The sequence below is a fragment of the Papilio xuthus genome, unplaced genomic scaffold (genome assembly GCF_000836235.2).
Source record: "Papilio xuthus unplaced genomic scaffold, Pxut_1.1 DF827135.1, whole genome shotgun sequence".
NCBI classification, from domain to species: domain Eukaryota; kingdom Metazoa; phylum Arthropoda; class Insecta; order Lepidoptera; family Papilionidae; genus Papilio; species Papilio xuthus.
Window position 1 is genome coordinate 194,126 of NW_013531514.1, and position 22,468 is coordinate 216,593.

The 22,468-nt window shown below is 38.4% G+C and overlaps 1 protein-coding gene across 1 annotated transcript in view; it reads right to left on the reverse strand.

Moving 5' to 3' along the window:
- The window catches only part of HDAC4 (histone deacetylase 4), a 43,277-nt gene extending 21,264 nt beyond the window's left edge, over positions 1 to 22,013 (reverse strand). The window contains exons 1-2 of the mRNA XM_013314635.1: positions 21,787 to 22,013; positions 20,980 to 21,037 (exon numbers count right to left, since the gene is read on the reverse strand). Coding sequence (XP_013170089.1) covers positions 20,980 to 21,016 — 37 coding nt within the window. The 5' untranslated portion in view covers positions 21,017 to 21,037; positions 21,787 to 22,013. The remainder of the gene's footprint in view (positions 1 to 20,979; positions 21,038 to 21,786) is intronic.
- Positions 22,014 to 22,468: the final 455 nt, after the last annotated feature.

A 22,468-nucleotide genomic window follows, 5' to 3' on the forward strand; every position in this document is an offset into this window, starting at 1 on the left:
ATGACTTTCACACAATAATAATCAGATGATTGCAATTATGGAACAATTAAAGATGAATGAAGGCGTTACGGGGGCCGGGGGGCAGGGTGGACCGATATGCGGCGGGCGGCTGGCCGGCGGCCAATCAGGTGCGAACCGTTTGGCCATCTCTAATTATAACCGGGCCGGAGCTCGCCGTTTATAGACTAACCAGAATAGCCCGGCGTGCGGACGCGGCGTTGCTCCACTCGGACGCCGTAAAAACGTACAGGACCGATTTAGATGTGCAACGGCGTTAAGGCATCCGCCGAAATAGATCTCCGAGTTGGAAGTTGAACTCGGCAATGTTTGCTGTGGAAACCGCAAAACGAACGACCCTTCGGTTCATCGTCCTATTTGCAAACGCCGACACTTCTCATGAGATCTTTAATATTATTTCAGTATCCACGACAGTATTATATCTTTATTATATGCTACACAACCGTTGGATTGTACCACTGAAATTACCGATTCTTATCCAATGTACAAATTGATAATGGCATTACTGTCCGGTTAAATAGTCGCATCTCGTCGAGTGCAAACCGCATGATTCAGCGTGCACAGAGCACACAGGCTGTCTCCCTGTCAACCGGAGGCCGCAGCCAACGGCCGACCGGAGCCAAGACCTGCTTACAGATCGCTTGCCCCACATTGCGTTTATCCGACAACTGTTACACGCGTTCACATTTTGTTTTGTAATTGGTGCGAAATTCATTAAACTGTTATAACCACCAAAAAAATTCACCTTCGACAACATAATACGTATCAATAGACATGGCAACACTAATGTCCAAGCTTTATCAACTTGCTTCACTAATTATATATTTGAGAAGCATAAGAAGAAGTTTAAAAATTTGGTAATTAATGGCTGCCCTTCGTCTTCAGATACAAATGTGCCTGCCTAGTAACATACTCGTGTTGAGGTGTCGCATCTGAGATACGATTATATGACTTAAAATCGGCGCTCCATATCTGGAGTATAAGATAAAGAGCTCAAAGTCCCTATACGCTTTAGGTCGTACGTTATCCATAACCTTAAAACACATTAGACCAATGAAGAATTATTAATTTTAATTTCTAGTGTCATTCACAAATTAAAGTCATATTGACTATTCAAATATGCCTCCCGCCCAGCTACAATATTTCTAAAGTAGCAGCGTTACAATACATTCTCGCAATTTTTATGCTAGGCCTCCTGGACACTGTGACGCACCTTAATTACATTCAAATTACCAAAAATATTTACCATCTTCACCTTTGATCTCGTATCTGTTCCACGTGTGCTTACGTCACGCAGTCACAATTACGTAAACCAGCTTAACAAATAATTGCCTAAAACAAATGTATGTTTTATTATACGACATACGTAAAAAGTTTCAGTTCTTAGAACACTTGCAAATCTCTTCTATCAAAGATCAAAGAGACTAACCAATTAACTACTTGTGGTTAGAAGTCATTACTTAAAACTGAACTTAAACTTTATCTCAAGGGTGAGGGCAAGTATCCAACTAAAATAACACGTAAGTATCAGATAAATGGTTTTCTTGGTATTTGATTGCTTTTTTATTTATTGCCCAATCAGATGTGTAAGGTTTTGCTAATGTCACAATATATATTGTATTACATAACAAGTCAACCAATAATAACACAGTGCATCTATTCTTCGCGTCATTTCCGGTGGCGCAATGTGCATCCGCCCAACCGCCCAACCGCCCAGCCTATTCTTGCTGTTTATTCCACATTAAGTATTTTTATGAAATGAAAAAAGGTTTTTTCCTTAAATGCTTATTCTACATTTATTTACAAGTACGAAAAAGAAACATATGTAAAAATACACAAAATACTTCTAATATTTTTGCCGTGATTATCATCTCCTACACATTCAGAGGTTGCTAGGTAACGCGATTTTTCTTCAAAATATTCCTATCATTTAAATGATATGAATTGCGTAAGTTGACGTAGCGCCATGTGATTTCAATATATCTGGTCATGCATTGATCAGTAGCGACGCTAAAGTCGATAAAGCTGTATTCGCAACGCGTTGGATCGACACTCACTGCGTCACTTGATGGGAAAACCTCAAAAACAAGAATGAACTAAAAGTTCGCAACAATAACGAGTTCGCATTCATCTTGAACATTTATAGCACAGTTAGTTGCGAACGCGAACATGTAATTTATAAATAGCTTCGAACATGATCTCATGATCAACACCGCACGAACTGATAAGCGGCAGAGTTTATAATAGCTAAAGTACGTAAATAAATACTAACGGCTATTAAACAGCGCAGAAAATTATTTTATTTTCTCTGTTATTCTGAAACAGACATGATACGGTTTGTTGCGAATTTTGTCAGTCGCATAATAATTGTAGATTAAAGATAAAAGACTAACAAATGAACAATGTTGATCTCTTTACCATTTAACCATCAGTTGCACAATAGATTTATCTGTTGCACAGATCATATAATTGTTTACAAACACAACGCCTTCTTTGCTAGTTTAATTGCATTGAAGTTTCCATTGTAGGATATTTTTAACACGAGGAAACTGCATCGACTCAGCAAATTCAATTATTTATAATTATGAGCAATAAAACTTTGCGTCATGGCGGATGTCGACGGTTAATTCTAAATATAGACATCGATATTTTTATTGCATTTACAATGCGACATAACAAAGTTCATGACACTCTACATTGTTGGATAAGATTTAGTTAATCTTTTAAGTATATCTGATTGAATGTTTATGATCACATAATCCATTGCTTTATGCCACTTTATCCTGTGAAGATTTATAGCATCCTGCTATTTGTTTAAGTAACAATGGCTTGAAATTTTCACAAATAAATGTAAATATGATAGTTGAGTAAAGGTGAGCTAAGCACTATATTTTAGATTATAAAAAAGCTCCTGTTAACAGTGTTACATCATGAATGATTAACAGGCGCTGCCATTTTTATATAATTTCCCTGCTTCAATACTGCACTCTCTATATGACTTAATTCAATTGTGACGTCATGCTAACGCACTGCCAGCAATCAGTTACGTCGATAAATAACGACGTTGAAATGAACACGATCAATTGGCGACAGCTGTCAAATTCAAATCAAGCTGTTATAATCCCAATATGGATGCAATAAGTAAGTATTTTCCTTGCATACAGAGTCGTATCTTCGTCATGTTGCAGACCGATATTTTCTTTACTTTTTTCAGTCTTTTATTCCTTTATTGGTTTTCAGATTATAAAATCCAGGTTTAGGACTTACTTCTTATTATATCTTAGACGAAGCCAATAAATGGAATTTGTCGTTTAAGGATTGCGCGGGCGTAATGCGAGCCCATATTTGTGGATAAACTCTGGCGTGTTTCTATGACGAGTAGCACGAAGTGGCGAGGTCCGGTGCCAGGCGGTGGCGGCCGGCAGTAGTACGAGTCCACCTTACCACGACATGGTAACCTTTTGCAAAAGCTAATGAAATAGACCGATATATTAAGTTTTATTTGTGAAGACCAATTATTGGCTACCTGTTTATTAATTACTTTTATATCTACCTAGTAAAAAGTGTCCGTTGGTCTTTCTAGAAATAAGTAATCATTCTTGTTCAAAGGGATTTTAAATAACCTACTGTATATTTTACAAAAGTTCCATGGACCAATGTTTGTGATTGTGATTACGTTATCTTAATAATATCAAATAAGTAAAATTAAAGAGAAATGTAATAAACAAAGTGTTAGATATTATAAAGGCGGTGGTCACAACGTTGTCCGGCAGGTGGTGGCTCGAGCCGGTCTGTTTGGGCGCGACCTCTGACACACCGCTATTGCTGCTTCCTGCCGCCCCGCGCCCCGCACCCCGCACCTCGCGACCCCCGTCTCTATTATGCCGGACCTCCACAGCTAGAAATATAATTGCCTCGAGATGAATACTCACTTGTAAAACCAGCCCAAAGCAGATACAAGCCGAACTAATATCGCAAGAGTTTATCGCTTAGATTAGGATAATGATACCGAAAATAACCGTGACATTGTTTTTTTTATTATTTTACTAGATAATTATAATTCTTTATTATTTGTCTATCTCTGTCTTGAACATAACACTGAATTGATATAGCACAATGAACATGTTTGGTCTGTCAACTTGCTGTGTGCTCAAAAAAAGGGCTAATTGATTTCAAACAAGTTTTTACAGTTACATTGCTTTATTTCGGAGAACCGATTCAAGTTGCGGTACAGAAATTAATAAGAATGCGCAGTCGATATAAGAATACAACGTATTATGCTTTTATAATAATATAAAATATTAGCCATAACAAGAAAGTTATCAACCAGTACCTCTTAATGTAAATTCCGGAATTATTACTCTATCAATTTTCCGAAACATATTTCAATCAACTATGTTGAAGGTGATGTAAACTTCAATCTGTTTTGTTAGTGTCTTTGTCAATGTATCTAATGCTACTAAAATGAATTCTACTGTTAATTTTAGCTTATTAAAACCTTATACCATTAAAGGTTTTCTCTTATAGTAGAAGGACACATATGTTGAACATACATACATATCCCGATGCTATAACGATCAAGAATATGATTTTGTGCATACAACAAGTTATAGCTGTAATTCCCTTCTGTACGAAGCAGCGTGCACTGACAACAGCAGTACTGCTCTCACGTTTGTGTCTTCTGGTACCATCGCTCGCCAGTCGTCGTCGTCTATTTCTATTACATGCTAGTCCATAAATAAAATGGCCTCTGAACGCCATAAATCCAAACTGCGCTTCCGCTCCCGTTGCCCGATTTAAACCAAATAAACGCGCAGCTCGATGGCGAAGGAAATAACTCGATACCAGATTGGTTATTTAAATCATACGTCAGTGGAGCTATTAGTGGAAACCGTTCGAGATATGTTTTATTGTGCCAATAAACAATAAGCACGATATATTTGACACTGCTGATGATAGCAAAGATACAAGAGAATAGGAACCTTGACAATGCACATAAATGAACGCGAGAGACGAGCATAATCATTAATAAATTATTAAGAAAAATGTTTCCTCTTTAACCTGACCTTTCATATGAAAGCACCATTAAAAGGAACTATGAAACAATGTGCTTGGCATCTTGTTTCACCCACGCGCTCTCACATACAATCAAACCGATACTAAAGGTAATATTTTTCTCGGTTGGACGTGACCCCTGCCGCCGGGGCGCGCCACTGCCCACGCGGCCTTGTCAAAGGTCACATAGTCTGTAAACGTAACGTAAAGGGCAAACATTTCTCAGTAAAAATCAAACAAAGTAGTAACGTATGACTAATGCTGTGTGGACATCTATAGTAACACCACACTCGCCACATGTCAGGAACTCAGTCACAGTAATAGTTTACATAACAAAATAGATAGAAGTTCTTGTTTGGCTGAATTAAAAACCACCAAACAATTTATCGAAAAACAGCCGATCATAGAACTTCCTTTTCCGACCAAATTTAAAAGAAGGAAGCGATAGACGCATTTCACGCTCCGGCGCACAAGAATCTATTACAGTTATAAAAACGCAATGAGATAAATAAAAAACTGAGGCGGCTAATGCTAATAATATCGTAACGTAAAAAGGAATCTGATGAGGAATCAATCTTAGTTTTTACGCCGCCTGTGTCACAAGAGTGTCATTTCGACAGTCAAGGTATTTTTGTATTTTGTAGGCATACTGTAATGTTATGAACAATGCAACATGTAACGTCAAGGGTCAGGGGTCGGATGTCTCTACTAATTGACTGTTGTTCAGAAGAGCTAGTATTAGCTAAACTCAAAGACACATAAAGTCCGCTATCGTTACCGTGGCAAAAATTATATTTGTGGTTCTTAAAAAAAGAAAACTCATTATAATGAGGTTCTTTTTCTTTAAAGTAACTTAAGCATTCACGCCTCCATACTAGATTTGATGACACATAGGCAATGTTCTATTCTAATTGTCACGATTTGCTTTTTAATTGGGTCAAGTTAAGGAAGCTCCAGCTTACCGCAACGTCGATTCGAGGAATCACGCTTCTTACACACTGCCGCGAGATCTAGCCAGAGTCCAATCGTTTTTACTTAGCATAGAGCAATTTATCACACCTCGAAATCTGTCTTGAAGGAAACTCTGTGTTCCATTTTCGCTTGGTTTTCACATTCCTTCCTCCTGCTTTTAATTGAACATTATGAGCTGCAGGCGTTACCGATCATTATAAAGTTGTAAAGTAAATACAACTAACAAATGAGTAGCATGTTTTTGAGTTAACAAATATTCTATATGCATTACATTTGAATGTTTGACAGCATTATGAATAAGGCGATTTAAATTAACTTTTATATTTTGTACACATAACCCTAGATTGTTATTTTCAAGACAACGCATATACAAAATGTTAATACAAACTAATACACTCTCAGAACACCTTATTCCTTATGTAGCTATCATAGACGATACTGGAAACAATTATTACGTTGCGTTAATTTTTAAGGCTTACATAATTGTATGTATCATCGTCTTTATCCCACTTATGTGGGGGCAATGTTATCTATCAATGGTAATTATTGTTTGTAGCAAAAATGAATACACACCTACAATCCTTGACACAATATTGTGGGGATTGACAGTTCAAACAGCGCCTTTCTCTTCCTCCTTTTTTTTGTACAAAGATGTGCCGATAGTCCGGGCGTCCTTCGAGTCGTCTAGACACGACATTTTATTTCGGTCGCAAACGCGCGCGTGCGTCACTCGCTGACGTAAGGCGGAAAAATAACGCCCAATTCGCACAGGCAGACGCAAGCGCTGTGTGCTTGCTGAGTGGGATAGTGCAAAATTCTTGACTAAAACAATTTAAAAAAAAAACGCTTTAGAGTGTCCACTGTCGATCCACTAGTAACATTAATCAGCAGCGTTTGGTAACAAAATTATTTCACTACTGTATTTTAACATAAATCGTCTAAAAAGCACCTACACGTCATTTAGCAGTGCGATCTCTTGGGACTACGTTAATATTTTATGGGTCAAGCTGTAGAAATAACAAAGGCTGAGCATTCCGTGTCTCAATGCCTCATTAACGCAAAACTTGTGGTTTTTACATGAAGCGTAGCGGTGAATCATTTCTTACCGCGACTGGAAGCGTCGAGAATTGAAAAGTTATAAAAACTACATAGCCTTCTTCCTCTATACTAGGAAATAAATAAGCATTTAATTTATAAAAGCTAATATTCCTTAAGATTATTAACATATATATATACGAGCGCGCTGTTAAGGTTACATCATCTTACAACGTCGCAAAATACTTGGCCTCATGCAGGCCATCCATATTTCAATGCTCCTTATAACATCTTTAGTTGCAAAAATTTAAAAAGTAATACGTCACAGTGTTAGCGCATGCGCGTGCGCATTGTGTTGCACCGTGTGCGACCGCATTGTGAGGAGTTCCGGCAGAGGGTCGGCGACCGGGCGAGCGGGCGAGCGCCGGCGCGTCTGCCGACCCTGTCAGCATTCCAGGCCGCGCGCCTGCCAACTGGTTCCCAGTAGTGGCCACCACAGGTACGGGGGGCAGAGCATTTCCAACTAAACCGCACTTAATGTAACTTACTAGAGCTTAGTTTTTACAGGCAGGAGGCATAAGAACAGAAGATATAGAACAGATAACTCTTTCTGTGCGTCCCCTCCTCTTTTGGTTAAAGGTAGACAGGGCACCTGTAACTGCAGTCACTGATCTATTTCGTCGAAAGTAGGAACCGCTTGCTTGTTTACCCTCGGATAATATAAAAAAAAACGTTGTACCGAAACTATGCTACAACGAGGAGGGACATTGGTGAAAAGGATCGTGGGGGACAAAAAGTCAAATTTTCCGCCAAAATATACGAGTCAATTGACACCGCACTCTTCAATATCGGTTCTAACGTATAGGCTTGAGGAGGTCACAACGTAATTGACATACAAACAAACCGTCAGACACATTACATAGTATATACATACTTGTGATACGCAGAAGCTGTTAGTCAGACAAAAGTACTAATATTATTATCATATTATATTAATCGTAGATAAATAATAAAATCAACACTTTTATTAGGGGAAAACCTAATGGTTTATCTTACAAAACTTTGATAATATGTATATGTTATCATATAAGTTTGTAATAATATAATCATTCATAATCATATTGTCACATTTGTTATCGAGGCGCTGGCTCTATTCTTCTCAATTGATAAGAAATTTAATATTGCACTGAGCGCTGCTAGATTACGATAACGACGAGGTATCGTCGGTGATGAAATGAAATAAACACGGTACAAATACGTTTATCCTATGAAATTAAATAAACAAATGCAGCGTTGTGCAGTATAGCGACGAGTGGCAAGCGGCGAGCGGTGATCGAGTGACATCTGCGACCTAGGGACGTGCCGTGGCTGATAAGGCAGCCATCGGACAGTGCAAATAACTCGCTCACTACTACACTACACATTAATGATATGTTATATTTTGACTTATGCTGCGGAATGTTGCTTTGAAAGAGCAAAGATGTTCGCAGTGCGTATTGAATTGCTAAGATTGCTGCGAAATTCGCTTGTATTGCTCACTACACTATCGCCATTGCCCGGGGACCTGGAGTACGTCCGTGCTGGTTTAGTAAGCGTGGCACAAAGTTGTGCCAGCAGAAACGTCAAGTCCTGGCCAAAGCGGTTGGCGAATTGCAGAAAAGATGGACAGATTGTATGGTATGATTGGCAATAATGTCTTCAGTGGTTCAAATATTGACGAGATATTAAGGAATCCCTGCCTCTGCTGCCAGTATACACATTTGCGGTGAGATTTACTCAATCAATGAGTTCCATACATTTACATTGTTTCATAGTTGTATTCTACAAGTCAACGGAAACATACTTTTTTGCATGGAATGTCGTAATTCTATCAAAGTTTTAATATTTTCCTTTTAAAACAAGCTTCTCTGTAGGAACTCGTTTTAACTCATGCTCGAATTGATTCATTTTCGAACTGTGGTGAAGGAACATACCGTAAGTTAAATTTCTGCGTATAGATGACCACAGCAAGCGGAGTGTTCGCTAGTCGAGTGACGAAAAATATTAATTAATGCTTTCGGTTTGCAACGACATCAGCCTTGAGCTTTTACTGCTAAAGCGGTGTAAATTCTTCAATCGTGAACCATCAGATCTCATTCATAAAATCCGAGCCGGAAAAAAAACACGTCGCGGCTGCTGCCGAAACGCAACGGCTCTTCCTGATGGCTGGTGCCTACGACCAGGTTGTGTGCTTTAGTCATAATGCATAATGTCAGATCGATTAGGTTAATGCATACATAGTTGATTTAATGTGAAATAATAGAAGTATTAGTTGATACCGCAGCAACAAATAATTTTTCCGAAAACATTACTATCGTACCGGCGATAGTCACAAGGACTCTTCGATTGAATAGAAATATTTAGCAGTGGTATCGAGTGAAGAAAATGATAAGACGGTGAACGCGGATACGCCACGCACACGAGCGTAACGTGTTCGTATGAGGGATGCACACAGACGCGCGACTAAAATAGCAACATGATAGCGCAAACACACCAACACACGCCCACACGCTGTACGTGAACTGTAATAAAAACATACACATGCATAAACATTGCGCTATGAATAAGATACAAATTGAAATGGAATCGTACGCCGCACAAAGTTGTTTATACGACGAGCAATCGGGCCGGGCCGACTCCGCGGACGGGATACGTCGAAAACGTGAAAGAGAAAGGCTACATGTCTACATGTCGGTATATCACATAAAAAAACTAGGTCTTTACGAAGCGATAACATTTTCGACATCCGTGCTCGACAAGAATCGCGCCATCGGGTACCGGTTCCGTCTAGTTCCAATAATAGTCGTAAAAAATAAAGAACGTGGAAGGATAGCGGACTCACCTAAATTCATGACGTACATAGCCTGGGACCGCTCGAGCCGCTGCGCGTGCTCCACGGCCCGGTAAAGTCCGGAATCCACCTTAAACACTGTACTGAACTCAATCACGAAAGAATAGCACTGCGCTACACGCAAACATCTTATGTGGGCACTGGCACTGCCGACGTGCGGCGAGACAACACACTTTCGAGCTTGGCACGTTCACCTCGGCTCGCAGCTGGGCACAGACTGTTGCGCGCGCGCCGCGAGCGCCGCCAGCGCCACCGATCCATTCACAACTGGTCCCTGCAGCGCTGCAAGCGACCTCGAGCCGCTATACGCGACAAACGGCTAACATTACACTAAATTCTCTTGGCAACTTTGCATAATTTTCCAGGAAGCGTTCCGAAAGAAAGCTCGATGAGGCGCACATCGACGGACTTAGTAATGAAACGGCCGCGAAGGTCAACGATAGTTCACGGTCTTACGTCATTAATATTGCAGGCGACTAACAAAAAGAGGAGTAAGCCACTTTTTTCACACGTGCAGCTGTAAGCTGTAACGTAATTAAAATGTAATCGTTGTCAGCATGAGCTGACTGAGACATATATGAATATGTCCTTACCGATGTGCTCGGAGCCTATTCAACTTATGGTGACAAGATCATAGTCATCCGCGCTGAATCAGTGCGGGTTGGCTGACTTCACACATATCTTTGAATTTCTTTTTCGACACGTGCAGGTCGCCCGAAGCTTTCCTGCATTGCGACAACGACGAATAAATATACGTTTTAAATTCAAAAACACATTGGTACATGGACTACTTCAACGAATTTCTATAAAACTTTTTTTCACTTTACCGCCGGAAATATTCAGATTAAATTCAACACTGACTATTATTTTTTAGATATACAGATTGATTACTTAAAATCAGTCGTAAGTAAGAAAAGCTAACAATTGCTTACGTGACAACTATCACGATTATCGCAGACATGGTAAAAATACCAAGCGAAGACAAAAGCCTCCGACAGGAAAACAGTAGTCAATTACGCAGACCCGGACCGAGCATGTGTTGCGTCAAATCAACTGTACCTGCGTACCTTTAAGACCCTATTATATGTAAAGAGGATGTGTTGGTTCATTTGAATACCCAAGAGATTGAACAAAACTAATGTATTATAGTTTCAAGCTAAGGAATTTGCTCCACTATCACTTTTTTTTAAACGAGGGGTCAAAGAAGTTTAAAATTGCCTTGGTCTCACACAATTTCACTCAAACTGATATGTTAGGACAAGCCAACATTTATTCACTTAGCGTGACGGTTGCATCGTCCCTGACTTCGCTTTTAACGTAACATTTCAAACCTAGGCAATCATGGATGCCACACACTTTTGACAAAGCAATCAAAACCACTGTTGGAAAAGGAACAAAGTAACCTCTATTTCGAAAAAGTCTGTGAAATTAGTAAGCATTTCCAAACGCCAAAGTGCAAGAAGGAAAAATTATATCACTTTTTCCGGCTTTGACTTTGATTTTTCAATACCTGATTTCTTGGGACTTGTTAAAAAAACAAAAATCGCAAGTCACTTAAATTAAGTAGATTAGATAAGAGTGAGAGCCGTGCACGACGTCCGATTCCAGCGTTGTTTAACATCAAAATTTCATTAGGACGGAGCATATTTTGTTAGCCCTCACTTTATTCTAATGGATGAAGATATAGGGATCGGCGGTGATTTGGAATGTGTATAATAATTTATTTATAGCACACATAAATTCAGCAAAAAGACATCCCTCTCTCGGCAAATATGATTACGTGAGACTTACATATATATACATATGCAGTAGAGAACAGGGCAGGATTTACATTATTATAATCGATAGTTGACTATACAGACAACTTATTATTTACATTTGTAATAAAAGTCGCCGCGATGTTATATTTAGAATGTGACCTTGCCTGTTAAACACAAATTAATTCAAGGCAAACCTGCAAAAGGCCGGTCACCGACAAATGGCCGACTATAAAATATATATGATTCGCTTTGTGGCCGACAGACGATACTCCAGCTTTCATGAAAATTAAACTGATCTATTCTGTTCCTCCTTTAATTGTTAATAAACATTGTCCTCTCGAAATCAGGTTCCATACACGACTCATCAAATATATCACATTTATATTTGTGACGCTGATTACATACATATGTATATCTGCACAGATAGATTATATATGATGCACTTTTAATCGTTTACTTAAGTCAACGTTCAAATTTGTACAATATTGCTTTGTTCCTTATAATAGAAAGCGCGAATTACCTCATACCCCAAGAAGATAAGGAATAATAAGTATTTGAAAAAATCTCGGTGACATATGAGACATCACATGCTGGAAATATGGTTGAATATATGACTAAAATCATTTCAAGCCAACTTTATGAGTTTTGAAGGAAACATCATAAATTTGATACTATGACGTGGAGTTGTAAGCAGGAATGACGTGTCGCGAGGAGTCGGAGCACGCGGAAGAGCTGTCGCGGCATCCTCCGGCCGAGGCCGAGTGACCGGGCGCCGGCCGCCCGACGCCGCCCGCCCAGACGCGCTGATCTAATCGCTTATTTATACGAGCCACCGTAATTGTGCGTAACAGGATTAACGCACACTATGTCGCTCTTCATTTTTTCTTTCAAGAAATTATGTGCAACCTGTATACAAGTGACAAATCGAAAGTAGTGTTATTTACATTACTTTTGAATATGAGGTTAGCACATCAAAGAACAATGGACATGTTACTTAAAAATGTTGGATAAGTAAATAGCCACATTTTACTTTCGCCTGTTACAATGATGAAACCAGGTTACCGTTTGCCGACGATATGGTTAAAATAAAGCCACGGTCACACGCTGAAAGTGTTTTCTATCAGTAAACGATTTTAGGAAATAGGTTTTTAACAATACATAATTTATTAACAAACAAAATTTTCTTTTCAAAATTGGTATAAAAAAAAACACAAAAATACATTGAGTTCCTGATAGAAAAAAAACTACAACAGTAGTCTCCTAATTGCTTATATGCTGTCATATTAGCGCGAAAGTCAGCCAATAATGTATCCAAAGTACTTGAAATTTTGCCCAAATTGGTAATTTCGCCGGCCATATAAAGAAACAAAGCGATAATGCACGATCCGGTTGGGCGAGCCGGCGCGGGCGCGACCGCATTAATATGCAGTCGTTCCTTCACTAATTTCGACCTTTACGTTATCGGCTACACCTTCACACTTAAACACAAACAATACACTATTATTATACGGATAAAATAAAGTTATTTTAAATTCAGAACTTTTATACCAATGACATTGTTGCCTGGCATCAATATTTTATTAATTATACTCGTAGTTGCTCAGTAAACGTATTGATCTTCATCTTTGTCCAATAGATATATTATACAGAAAGTAAAGAAGACATAATAATTATTACAGGTGATATTACAACGTCGATAAATACGACATTTTGTGAGCACCTTCAAGTTCAACCCTGGGTAGTGGGTGAGTCAATTGCGCCGGCGCCGATCGAGCGGGCAACGGGCAGCGGACTCTATTTGTGTGCGAACTTTGGGCGCCTCATGTCTGTGTTTATAGACGTCCAAAAAAACAACCAGCCGACGACCGACGACGGACAAAATACGCCGTGCCATTGGAGCCACTACTTTCCTCGGATATGCAGCAGATCGTGACATAGGAACACTAAATCTCTATTTATACCTTAAATTATAGCAATAATAAAAAAAAATCAGTAAAGTAACAAAAAAGTCATACAGAAGCTTAACGGCAGATTCTTCTAGAATAAAAACTCGGCTATTACATGAAACAACTACTTAGAATGTTCTGTTCGCCGAAACAGTACCACCTCGTTATTCTAAACAAAAGTATGTCCTTGTTCGTCTTTACGAAATCCAAGATTGATATTATAATTAAAAGCGAAAATAATCTCATGATACGACTACTTAATTAATTTATATCGGTGTCGCGCATCAATCCTGTGCCACCGGGCTCCAGGCCTGGGAGGTGAGTAAGTGGCGCCCGCCGGCGTCCACTGCCGTCGTCGCCACATTTGCACGATGACCGAGGATCGGCACAAAACGGCGCCGCGGTCTTTTTGTTGGCGCTAATAATTGCTTCACTCCTAAACACAATTATTTTAGTCCACAGTGAATGTGTGCAGTTTCAAATTTACTGTGAAATGTATTATACACTTATTGTGGCATGTAATTAAATTTCGGTCTTGAAATTATCAAAGATCAGTAAATCGCAGTAAAATTATAATTGAGGTTAAAAGCATTTTGCGAAATGCACTGGAAACTTTGATTTGCTCAAATGAGAATTTTTAAAGCAATCCTAATTAGATTTTTAGAGCTTACGGTATCAGTGTTTTATTTACACAACTATGGCCAACAAATCAAAAAATAAGAGTTTCTGTTTTTAACTCTGATGACACTTAATGTTAAACACAATGATTCAATACGGGAAATCCCAGTGGCACGGTCAGCGGTGAACGTGCGTCAGGGATGGCACAAATACACCCAGCACTAGGCCGCAACCAGGACCCGTCCTGTCACTAATGGGCCTCGCAAGATTTACCACTCACCCGACACCTGCCATACTGCGCAGTTTCCCCATTTAATGTGATGATGACTCAAAAGCCAAAAATTATTACTGGCTGTGCCAATTTTTACGAATATAGATTAGAATATGAAAGTTCGTACGTAGTCATCACTCAGCTCAACCAGTTTTGATACAATTATTTGTCGGGAAATCGGTCTTATTATTGACATAAAAGAGCCACTTATCAAAATTGATGAGATAACTTTTATTTATTATAGGATAGTGACGACATGCCCGTGAACTCTTTCTCGCAATTGTTTTCCTACTTTTGGATATATCAAGCCACCAAGGAACAGACACGGCTTGGAACAAATTCGTAGAAAACGTAATGATGGCTCCATCAATAAACACTTTTAAAAATAGAGTAGATAAACAATATGTCTCTAAGCTATTCAACACACGCATCGGCTAATTAGCTGCAGTGTGTTAACAAATTATTTTAATAATAATATTGAAATAGAAGTTTGTCTATTGAAGACGGTGCCAAATGAGCAAGAGGTTTAGGTAACTTTTGCGCATGATTCATACAGACCCAGGCCTTATTCTACCAGTACTCATTGCAATATTTATGTAAAGAAATACGTAGAAATACATTAGACGAAATGAAATAGTTTTTAATTCCAGTGCGAAGTTTCGTAGAAAAGTTGCACAGTAAACAACAGTGCTCCCTATAATCAGCAGCTGTAATGACAGAGGGCAACGTGCGACTGCACGCGACCGCGCCGCCACGCGATCTGCCACGGTCGTGACTCGAACCCGGGACACGTCACTGACGCAGCGTGACGTCATGGACACTGACCTCGTACAGCCAAATCAAATGTCGAAAGAGTGCAATGTTCCTCGATATATGGGGTGAGATTATTCGCTCTTCAACTCAATTCAGAGACAGAAATTGTCAAATGTTAAAAATCTCTTTAGCCTGCTTTTTGTTTCATAGCACCTGCCAGTTATTACAACACTCAGCAGTGGTAGAGTCAGCAGCAACATTAGCTGTTGTAAGAACGGCCTGTTTCATCGGTGAAATACCACTACCACAAAACAAAACGTGCGACAAGTGGAAGTAATTCTGCGTTTCATCAGATGAGTGTGTATGCTTGCCGGAAGCCAAAGTCTGGTCCTCTTTCGCTTTCTATCCTCTTCTTATAAAAGAAGAATAGCTAGGGGAAGGTAGATTTAACACGGAAGACGTACATATAGGTAGGTGAAATATCGTCTTTCTGTTCGGGCCTTTCTCTGTCCATTTAAAGTAGGCAAGGCATCGATAAACTTTCAACTAGTTGGAGATGTTTATGGGTAACGGTCACTTCGACATTTAAGCGTTAATAAGTATTTCTAGTCGCTTACTGGTTTGCCACCTTACAATATAAAAAATACAAATTAATTGCCATTTTCACTGCCATACCCCAAGTTCCCTCGGAGTTAAATAACCAAATTTGTATTACACTACCACGTGATAACTAATTAGATTGAACAAACAAAAACCATGCTTTAAATATGAATAAAATCGAAAAGACCTTTAGAGATATTTGCATAACGTTAAATAATTTAAAAACTTTGAAGGCCTCTAGCGACTAAACTACGCAACTTTGGAAATAGGTACATATATGTTGGGTAAAATGGTCACAATTTCGACGAAGGAATTTGTGGTACACAGTTGTACATGTCTATCTCAAAAATCCGTAGTGAGATTAATTCTTTAAATATGACAAGTATTTCAAATTGTGAAATCTTTGTATTTGTTTATTCTTTGGGATGAAGGTAGCGCGATGCTCTATATGTTTGAAATAGTTAACACGTGACCCAGAAACATCGGAAACTCTACATTAGTTCCACTTATATTTCAAATCAAATCAAATAATCAATATTTATATAGTACTTGATATAAACACGACGATGTTTTAGGATTAATTTCACAACAGCAACTACCTGCATTTCAAATAACAGCGCATAGAAGGATTGTTATGGTATTTAAGGTTCGGGGTATTTGGATCTCCACATAAAACTTATACATCAAATATTTATGAAGCATGATGAAGATAGAACTAAAAGATATAGTCAGCAAAACAAAGAAATAAGCATATTCAGTAGAACATTAATTCAGTTGTTACCTTTAGTAGAGACAGGCGCCGGGTCGGCAGACATACTAGTTTTCTTAAATCACTTGAAAATTATGGTCCACTTGCACCAAATTTATAAAAACAAGATAAATGTTGAATAAATTAAGAGATATTGTTATTGCAAATGGTCATCGTGCGTTGTACGTATCATATAATAATTCTCAGTTCATTTACAAATGTAGTCCGGAGAGTACGATGAGCATACCGGCGATGTGATAATAGGATGCAGTTTAGGATACGTTCGACCTACACGACGGTTGGTCTCCGACTGAGGGCTGAGGGTGTGTCGCGGTCGCGGGGCGGCCAGCGCGCTCTCCGGCAGGGGAAGGAAACACAGCCTCCGAGCAATAATAATTATGTAAGTATGAGGGTTGTTGATATTTTTAGAATTAAGGAACCTGAAGCAGACCGGTCGTGAGCGTATAGGCCCGGCGCCAGAGTGTGGTCATTGGCTGTACGCTGCCCGACCTCAAGCACCAACCAACGTGTTTTCTATATGAGACACATTTATGTGCTTTTACTCTTTGATACTGAGATAAAAGCACAGTTCAGTACATCAATAAATTTTAATTCGTCACAGTTCTTGCTTGATCTTGTATTTGAAAAAGGGTGGAATAATAGTTATTGCCTCATTTTTACATTAAATAAATCATTAGACACAGTCCAGTGTACACGAGCTAGAAACGGAATACTTTTACGGAGCAGTTTTTATTACACATTATCGCCGGAATTTATAATAGGTACAACACAACAACTTTAATTCTATTATCAACAAGAAGGATTAGTTGAAAGTTTGAAAGTTTATGTAGGTTAGCCGGTTTAGTGATTGCAGAGCGCAGTGCGAGCGAGTGGGGGAGGCGGGGGGCAATGCAAGCCACCCTTACACCACCACACCCTGTCCCATCCCTTTTTAAAATGCACATAGTAAAAATTATAATATGATGTGGACATGAGTAATGAAGCAACCGATCTCACAGCTACTGCGAAACTACTTAAACTCTTTATCTCAATATTGTATGGTTCATGAGAAGTTAATCATGGAACGAAATGGAACATGTCAAAAACTAAAGTTAACGTTTTCGGTTTTAAACATTACCAACATAAACTGTTTTGCTACAAAATGATTATAAAAACCTCTACCGAACAAACAAGCAAATATAGTTTTTTTTTTTATTACGGAAACATTTTTTGTAAAGCGCTTGTACTAGCACCTTGAAGCACGAACTTGAAGGTCGAGGGAGGTACGGAAATAGACTCGCGCGTACAAAGGGCGCGTGGCGACTTTATTGTAATTGGAATCATTAATTAACTTAGCCACCTTCTAGCTTTAGCCTCACTTACATAAGTTTAAATACTATCTGCCGCATGGTTTAGAGTATTGAAATATAATTTTACTCATTTACTAATAGATTTTAAAAGGTCTTGTGATGTAAAATGTCTTGTGAGGTACATATTATAGTTTTCGCAACTTGTGTAACCTTTTATTTTATAAAATAAAATCGCAGTAGTAAGAATTGTAGTATTAAATGCTTTTATCGGGGAATGTCAGAGATTGGCGTAGTACGACACTCGGTTTCCCAGAAGACGACGGTTTTCCAGGACGCGAGCCTGTCTACCCCAGGCCCTACCCCCGCGGCGGCGCCACCCGGACCCGGGGGGGCGGCCAGGGTCGGCCGGGGCGTCGCTGCGTGGGCGTATGTTGACAAACGGTGTTGCTGAGTCTATTTCTGGCGCTCGGCTCTGAGCCCCGCCCATGGGACCCCACCACCCGGCGCCCGCCTCCCTATCCCCTTTCCTTACATCCTAAAAGCGCCCTTGACCTTCCCGTATCCAAACGACCGCAGTCACAACAAGCGGGGGACGTTTAGCTGATTTGTTTGTATTGTCTGTTGCTTGTCCCGGTGCGTGTAAAATTTGGGCACTTTGCAGGTCACATGATATAACTAGCTAAACAATGTTACTTCAACAATAAAATCAAAATGTCACTTTTTTGTCGAAAAAATAGCACTTCTTCGTTCTATTATTCTATCTATAGGGCGTTAATTTGTTGCAATTTTTCTGCAAATGGAATAGCGCCAGCGCAGGCTCGAATAGAAAATTGGAATTTAAAACGCCTTTGTAATTCTTAATTGGGTACTAGTTTCAAGGAAAGATTTCCTATTTCTAATTAGAATCCAATATTTTCCCGTTATTCACTTTCATAACGTAATTTTTCTTTTATATTTCCTCACTCGACAGCTCCGAGAAATCATTAAGAAGTAGTAAACAAGGAAAACTGAGTACTTAGACGCGACTTAAAGCCGTGAACAATAAATCATAACAAGTTAACAAATATAACAAATCAGTTTTCAATGGTTGTGAAAACGGTACATAAACCTCTTCTCATCTAAGAGCTGATCTTAATCTCGTGTACATATACGTGTACAGAAAAACTCGGCTGCTATAAAAAAGATAGCATCTAAAGAAACGATTTATAACAAAGTTAATTAATTACAATTAATCAAGTTATAAGTCCTAAGTGTATTTTCTATATTTACAAGACTTAGCTATACTTAAGTACTGGAAGACGGGAACACATATTTTAGATGGTTTTAACAGTGGTACAGCCCGCTTTAACATCTTTGCACGAATTGTTCCGGGTCGCCCGGTGAAATACCACAACCACAAAGAAGACAGGTATGAAGTGGAAGCAATTCCGCGTTTCGTCTGATAAGTGTGGGTCCCGGAGGCCTAACTTAATCCTCTTTCCCTTCCCACCCTTTTTCTTATAAGGAAAGGATGGGAAGTGAAAGTGGACTTTCCGGATGAGAAGGTGCATGGAAAGGGAAAATATTCGTGCGAAGATGTTAAAGCGGGCTCTACCACTGTTATCTGCATCCTCTCCTCCGTCGATTAAAGGTAAGCAACGCATATGCTATTGCGTATGTCTATGGGCAACGTTCTCTTCGCTATTTCTGCGATTTGAGGTGACCGCTCGCTCGTTTGCCACCTAATGATATAAAAAAAGGAACCGACCTCGGCTAGAGCGCAGCGCCGCCCCTAATTTTGGTTGTTATGCAAATGTTAATCTTTCAAATAGTTAAGGATCTGTTATTGTAATTAAATTAGTACAATGAGTAAGTATACGTGACAAATAGAAACGCCGCATGTACGTGGCGGTTTGCTCTTAGCTTATTTCAATTCACGTTAGAATAATAATATTCTTAACAAACAAATTTAGATTTTTCACTTTGTGTGTTGGTATAATATATTAGTAGACGTTATGTAATGATGATGCCAAATATCATAACTTTTACCACTTTAGTCGTGTTCCACTCAACAAATCGCCATTAAAAATTAATGCGTGGAACAATATTACTTACATTTTTTATTATTTCAATTACATAAGCAAACAAAAGCATCCAAAGTACATGATATCAGCTGGTTGCATGATTAAGGAAGTAACGAGTAGCACGTGCAGGCAAAGCTCCAAGGTCGACCGGACGTCGACTTGGGCGCAGGGCGGCGGGCAGGGGCGCGGGTCGGGGGACGAGCGGGGCGGGGAGCCCGGGCCTGCTGCTATTTATACGTGAATCGATAGCGACCCGGCCGTGGCCTTGTGAACATCGATCGGGGCGTTGGGCCGAGCCTCCGGCGTACCCCGCGAAAACATCGCCACCTGCCCCCAACCCCCGGAACCCCAAATCACTACCCGCAGACATCTACCTACATCTGTCGACACCACTTAACGCTCCCATGATTAATTTAACCAATAATTTGTTAATGTTCAAATAACTAAAAGCCACAAAATGCTTTTGACACCTTGATCGTAAAAAAATTAAGGTATAATTAACACTGAATTGAAAAAAAAATGCCGTTAAAATCAGCCCAGCTGTTTAGGCAATTACCCAGAACACACAGATTTTTGTTTCTTTTTCGACTTAAAAAAAAATTGTTTTTGTGCTTGACGGACGACAAAAAGGTCTAGTGACTTGTCACCTTTGTGTCAGTGAGATGTTACTTGTATAAGATTTTGTTATCCATTTTGTATTTTGTTGAAAAAAATAAACAAATTTTCAATGTACTCTGTAATACATTGACACTGGTGAACAAAATAAAGCACCCAACTTATTACTCTTAGTAACTGATCATCGGAGCAAAACCAATTAAATATGTTATGCCATATTTATGTTTTTTTTTCTAATATTACAAGCAACATATTTAAGAATTAATAAAAGCAATGAAGGCTAATAAAATAATGATAAAATGTCATTAGTTTGTAGTTGACTTACCTAAGTGTGAGGATGAATGGCCAGAGTCATCGGCCATTTTCAAGTAACAGCCAGTTTTCTATAAAAACAAAAAATAATATTATACTATACAGTTATAATTTGATCCTTTTCATATTCTCGATATCAATATCTCATATGATTACCAGAGAAGCTATAAATTGGAATACCTTCAATAAGAAATCCTAATTTGTAATAAAAATAATGTGGTTATTTGTACATATAGAACATACATGTGGTGGTGAATAAATAACAAACAGCTACACATTGGTTTACTATTTAATGTTTTTCAACAATCAGATTCAAGCTGAGCTGTAGAGAAATGTAGTATGAAAGTGTACTCGGTTGAATTATTACCATGATGCACAGACTATGTAGAAAAAGTATAAGAGGTGTGACAGGACAGTAGAACCTACGACTTTTAAGGGTGGTCAAGGGTGTGATTATTATTTTAACTATACGCAAAGGTAATCTTTAATAATCTTTAACCTTGAAAATGGTTATGAATCAAATGAAGTCATAAAGATATTGTATTCTTATCAATCACACATTACGAAAGTTAACAACAATTTAGGATAGAATTTTTATATGAATTGTAACATTTTACACATGTAGAGTTTTAAAATAATCACTGTTTTTGTTAAACAAGTTGTTATAAAACGTGATAAAGATTATATGTAAGTTAATGATTAATGAGTATAATACTGATAATAATGGTAAATTGTATAATTGAAGTCAATTTTCAAGATCGAACATCTTTCTATACAAAGAATAACCCAGAAATGTTTGATCATAAAGAAAAATAATAACCAGATAGGCGCCAGCAGCCACCTGGTTTAACAGCAAATAACAACTTGCTCACAGACACTTTTAAGTAATTGTTTTACATCAACACTATAGCACTTGTCATATCCACTTTATAACTACACATTAATTGTTAAATTAATATTTTACACCTAAATTTTTCCATGGATAATTTCTTCAAAACACGTCCAAATGTATGTTTTTGCCAGATTTTGACGTCTGAAGTTGAGTTAGTTCACTTACGTTAAAATAATTAAACGCATTGCACTTGTCATACTTGGCAATTGACCCATTTCTCGCTCTTCTTATTTGCTTATTCGCTAATAAGAAACTTGTAAGAAAGAACTGTCAAACATTCAAACCAATCAAATTTTAATGGGTTTGTTTTATTTTGTAAAAAACTTTATTTTTCAGAACATGCGATTTCTACTCCAAATTAATTAGTACATTATAATGTTAATCTTATGTTTTATTTTTTAATAATTAATTAGGCTTGATTTAGAGTTGAACTTCGACATCGTTGACCAGTACAACGATATCAAAAAAGAATTGATCGAAATAAATCGAGTTAAAGAAATCGTAAACGAAGCACACTTTTCAAACTTTATTTTCAAAAGATTAATTTACATTGAAAAAGTAAAACTCAAATACCTAAGTGAAAGATGTTGAATGTTTTATGGTCAACAAT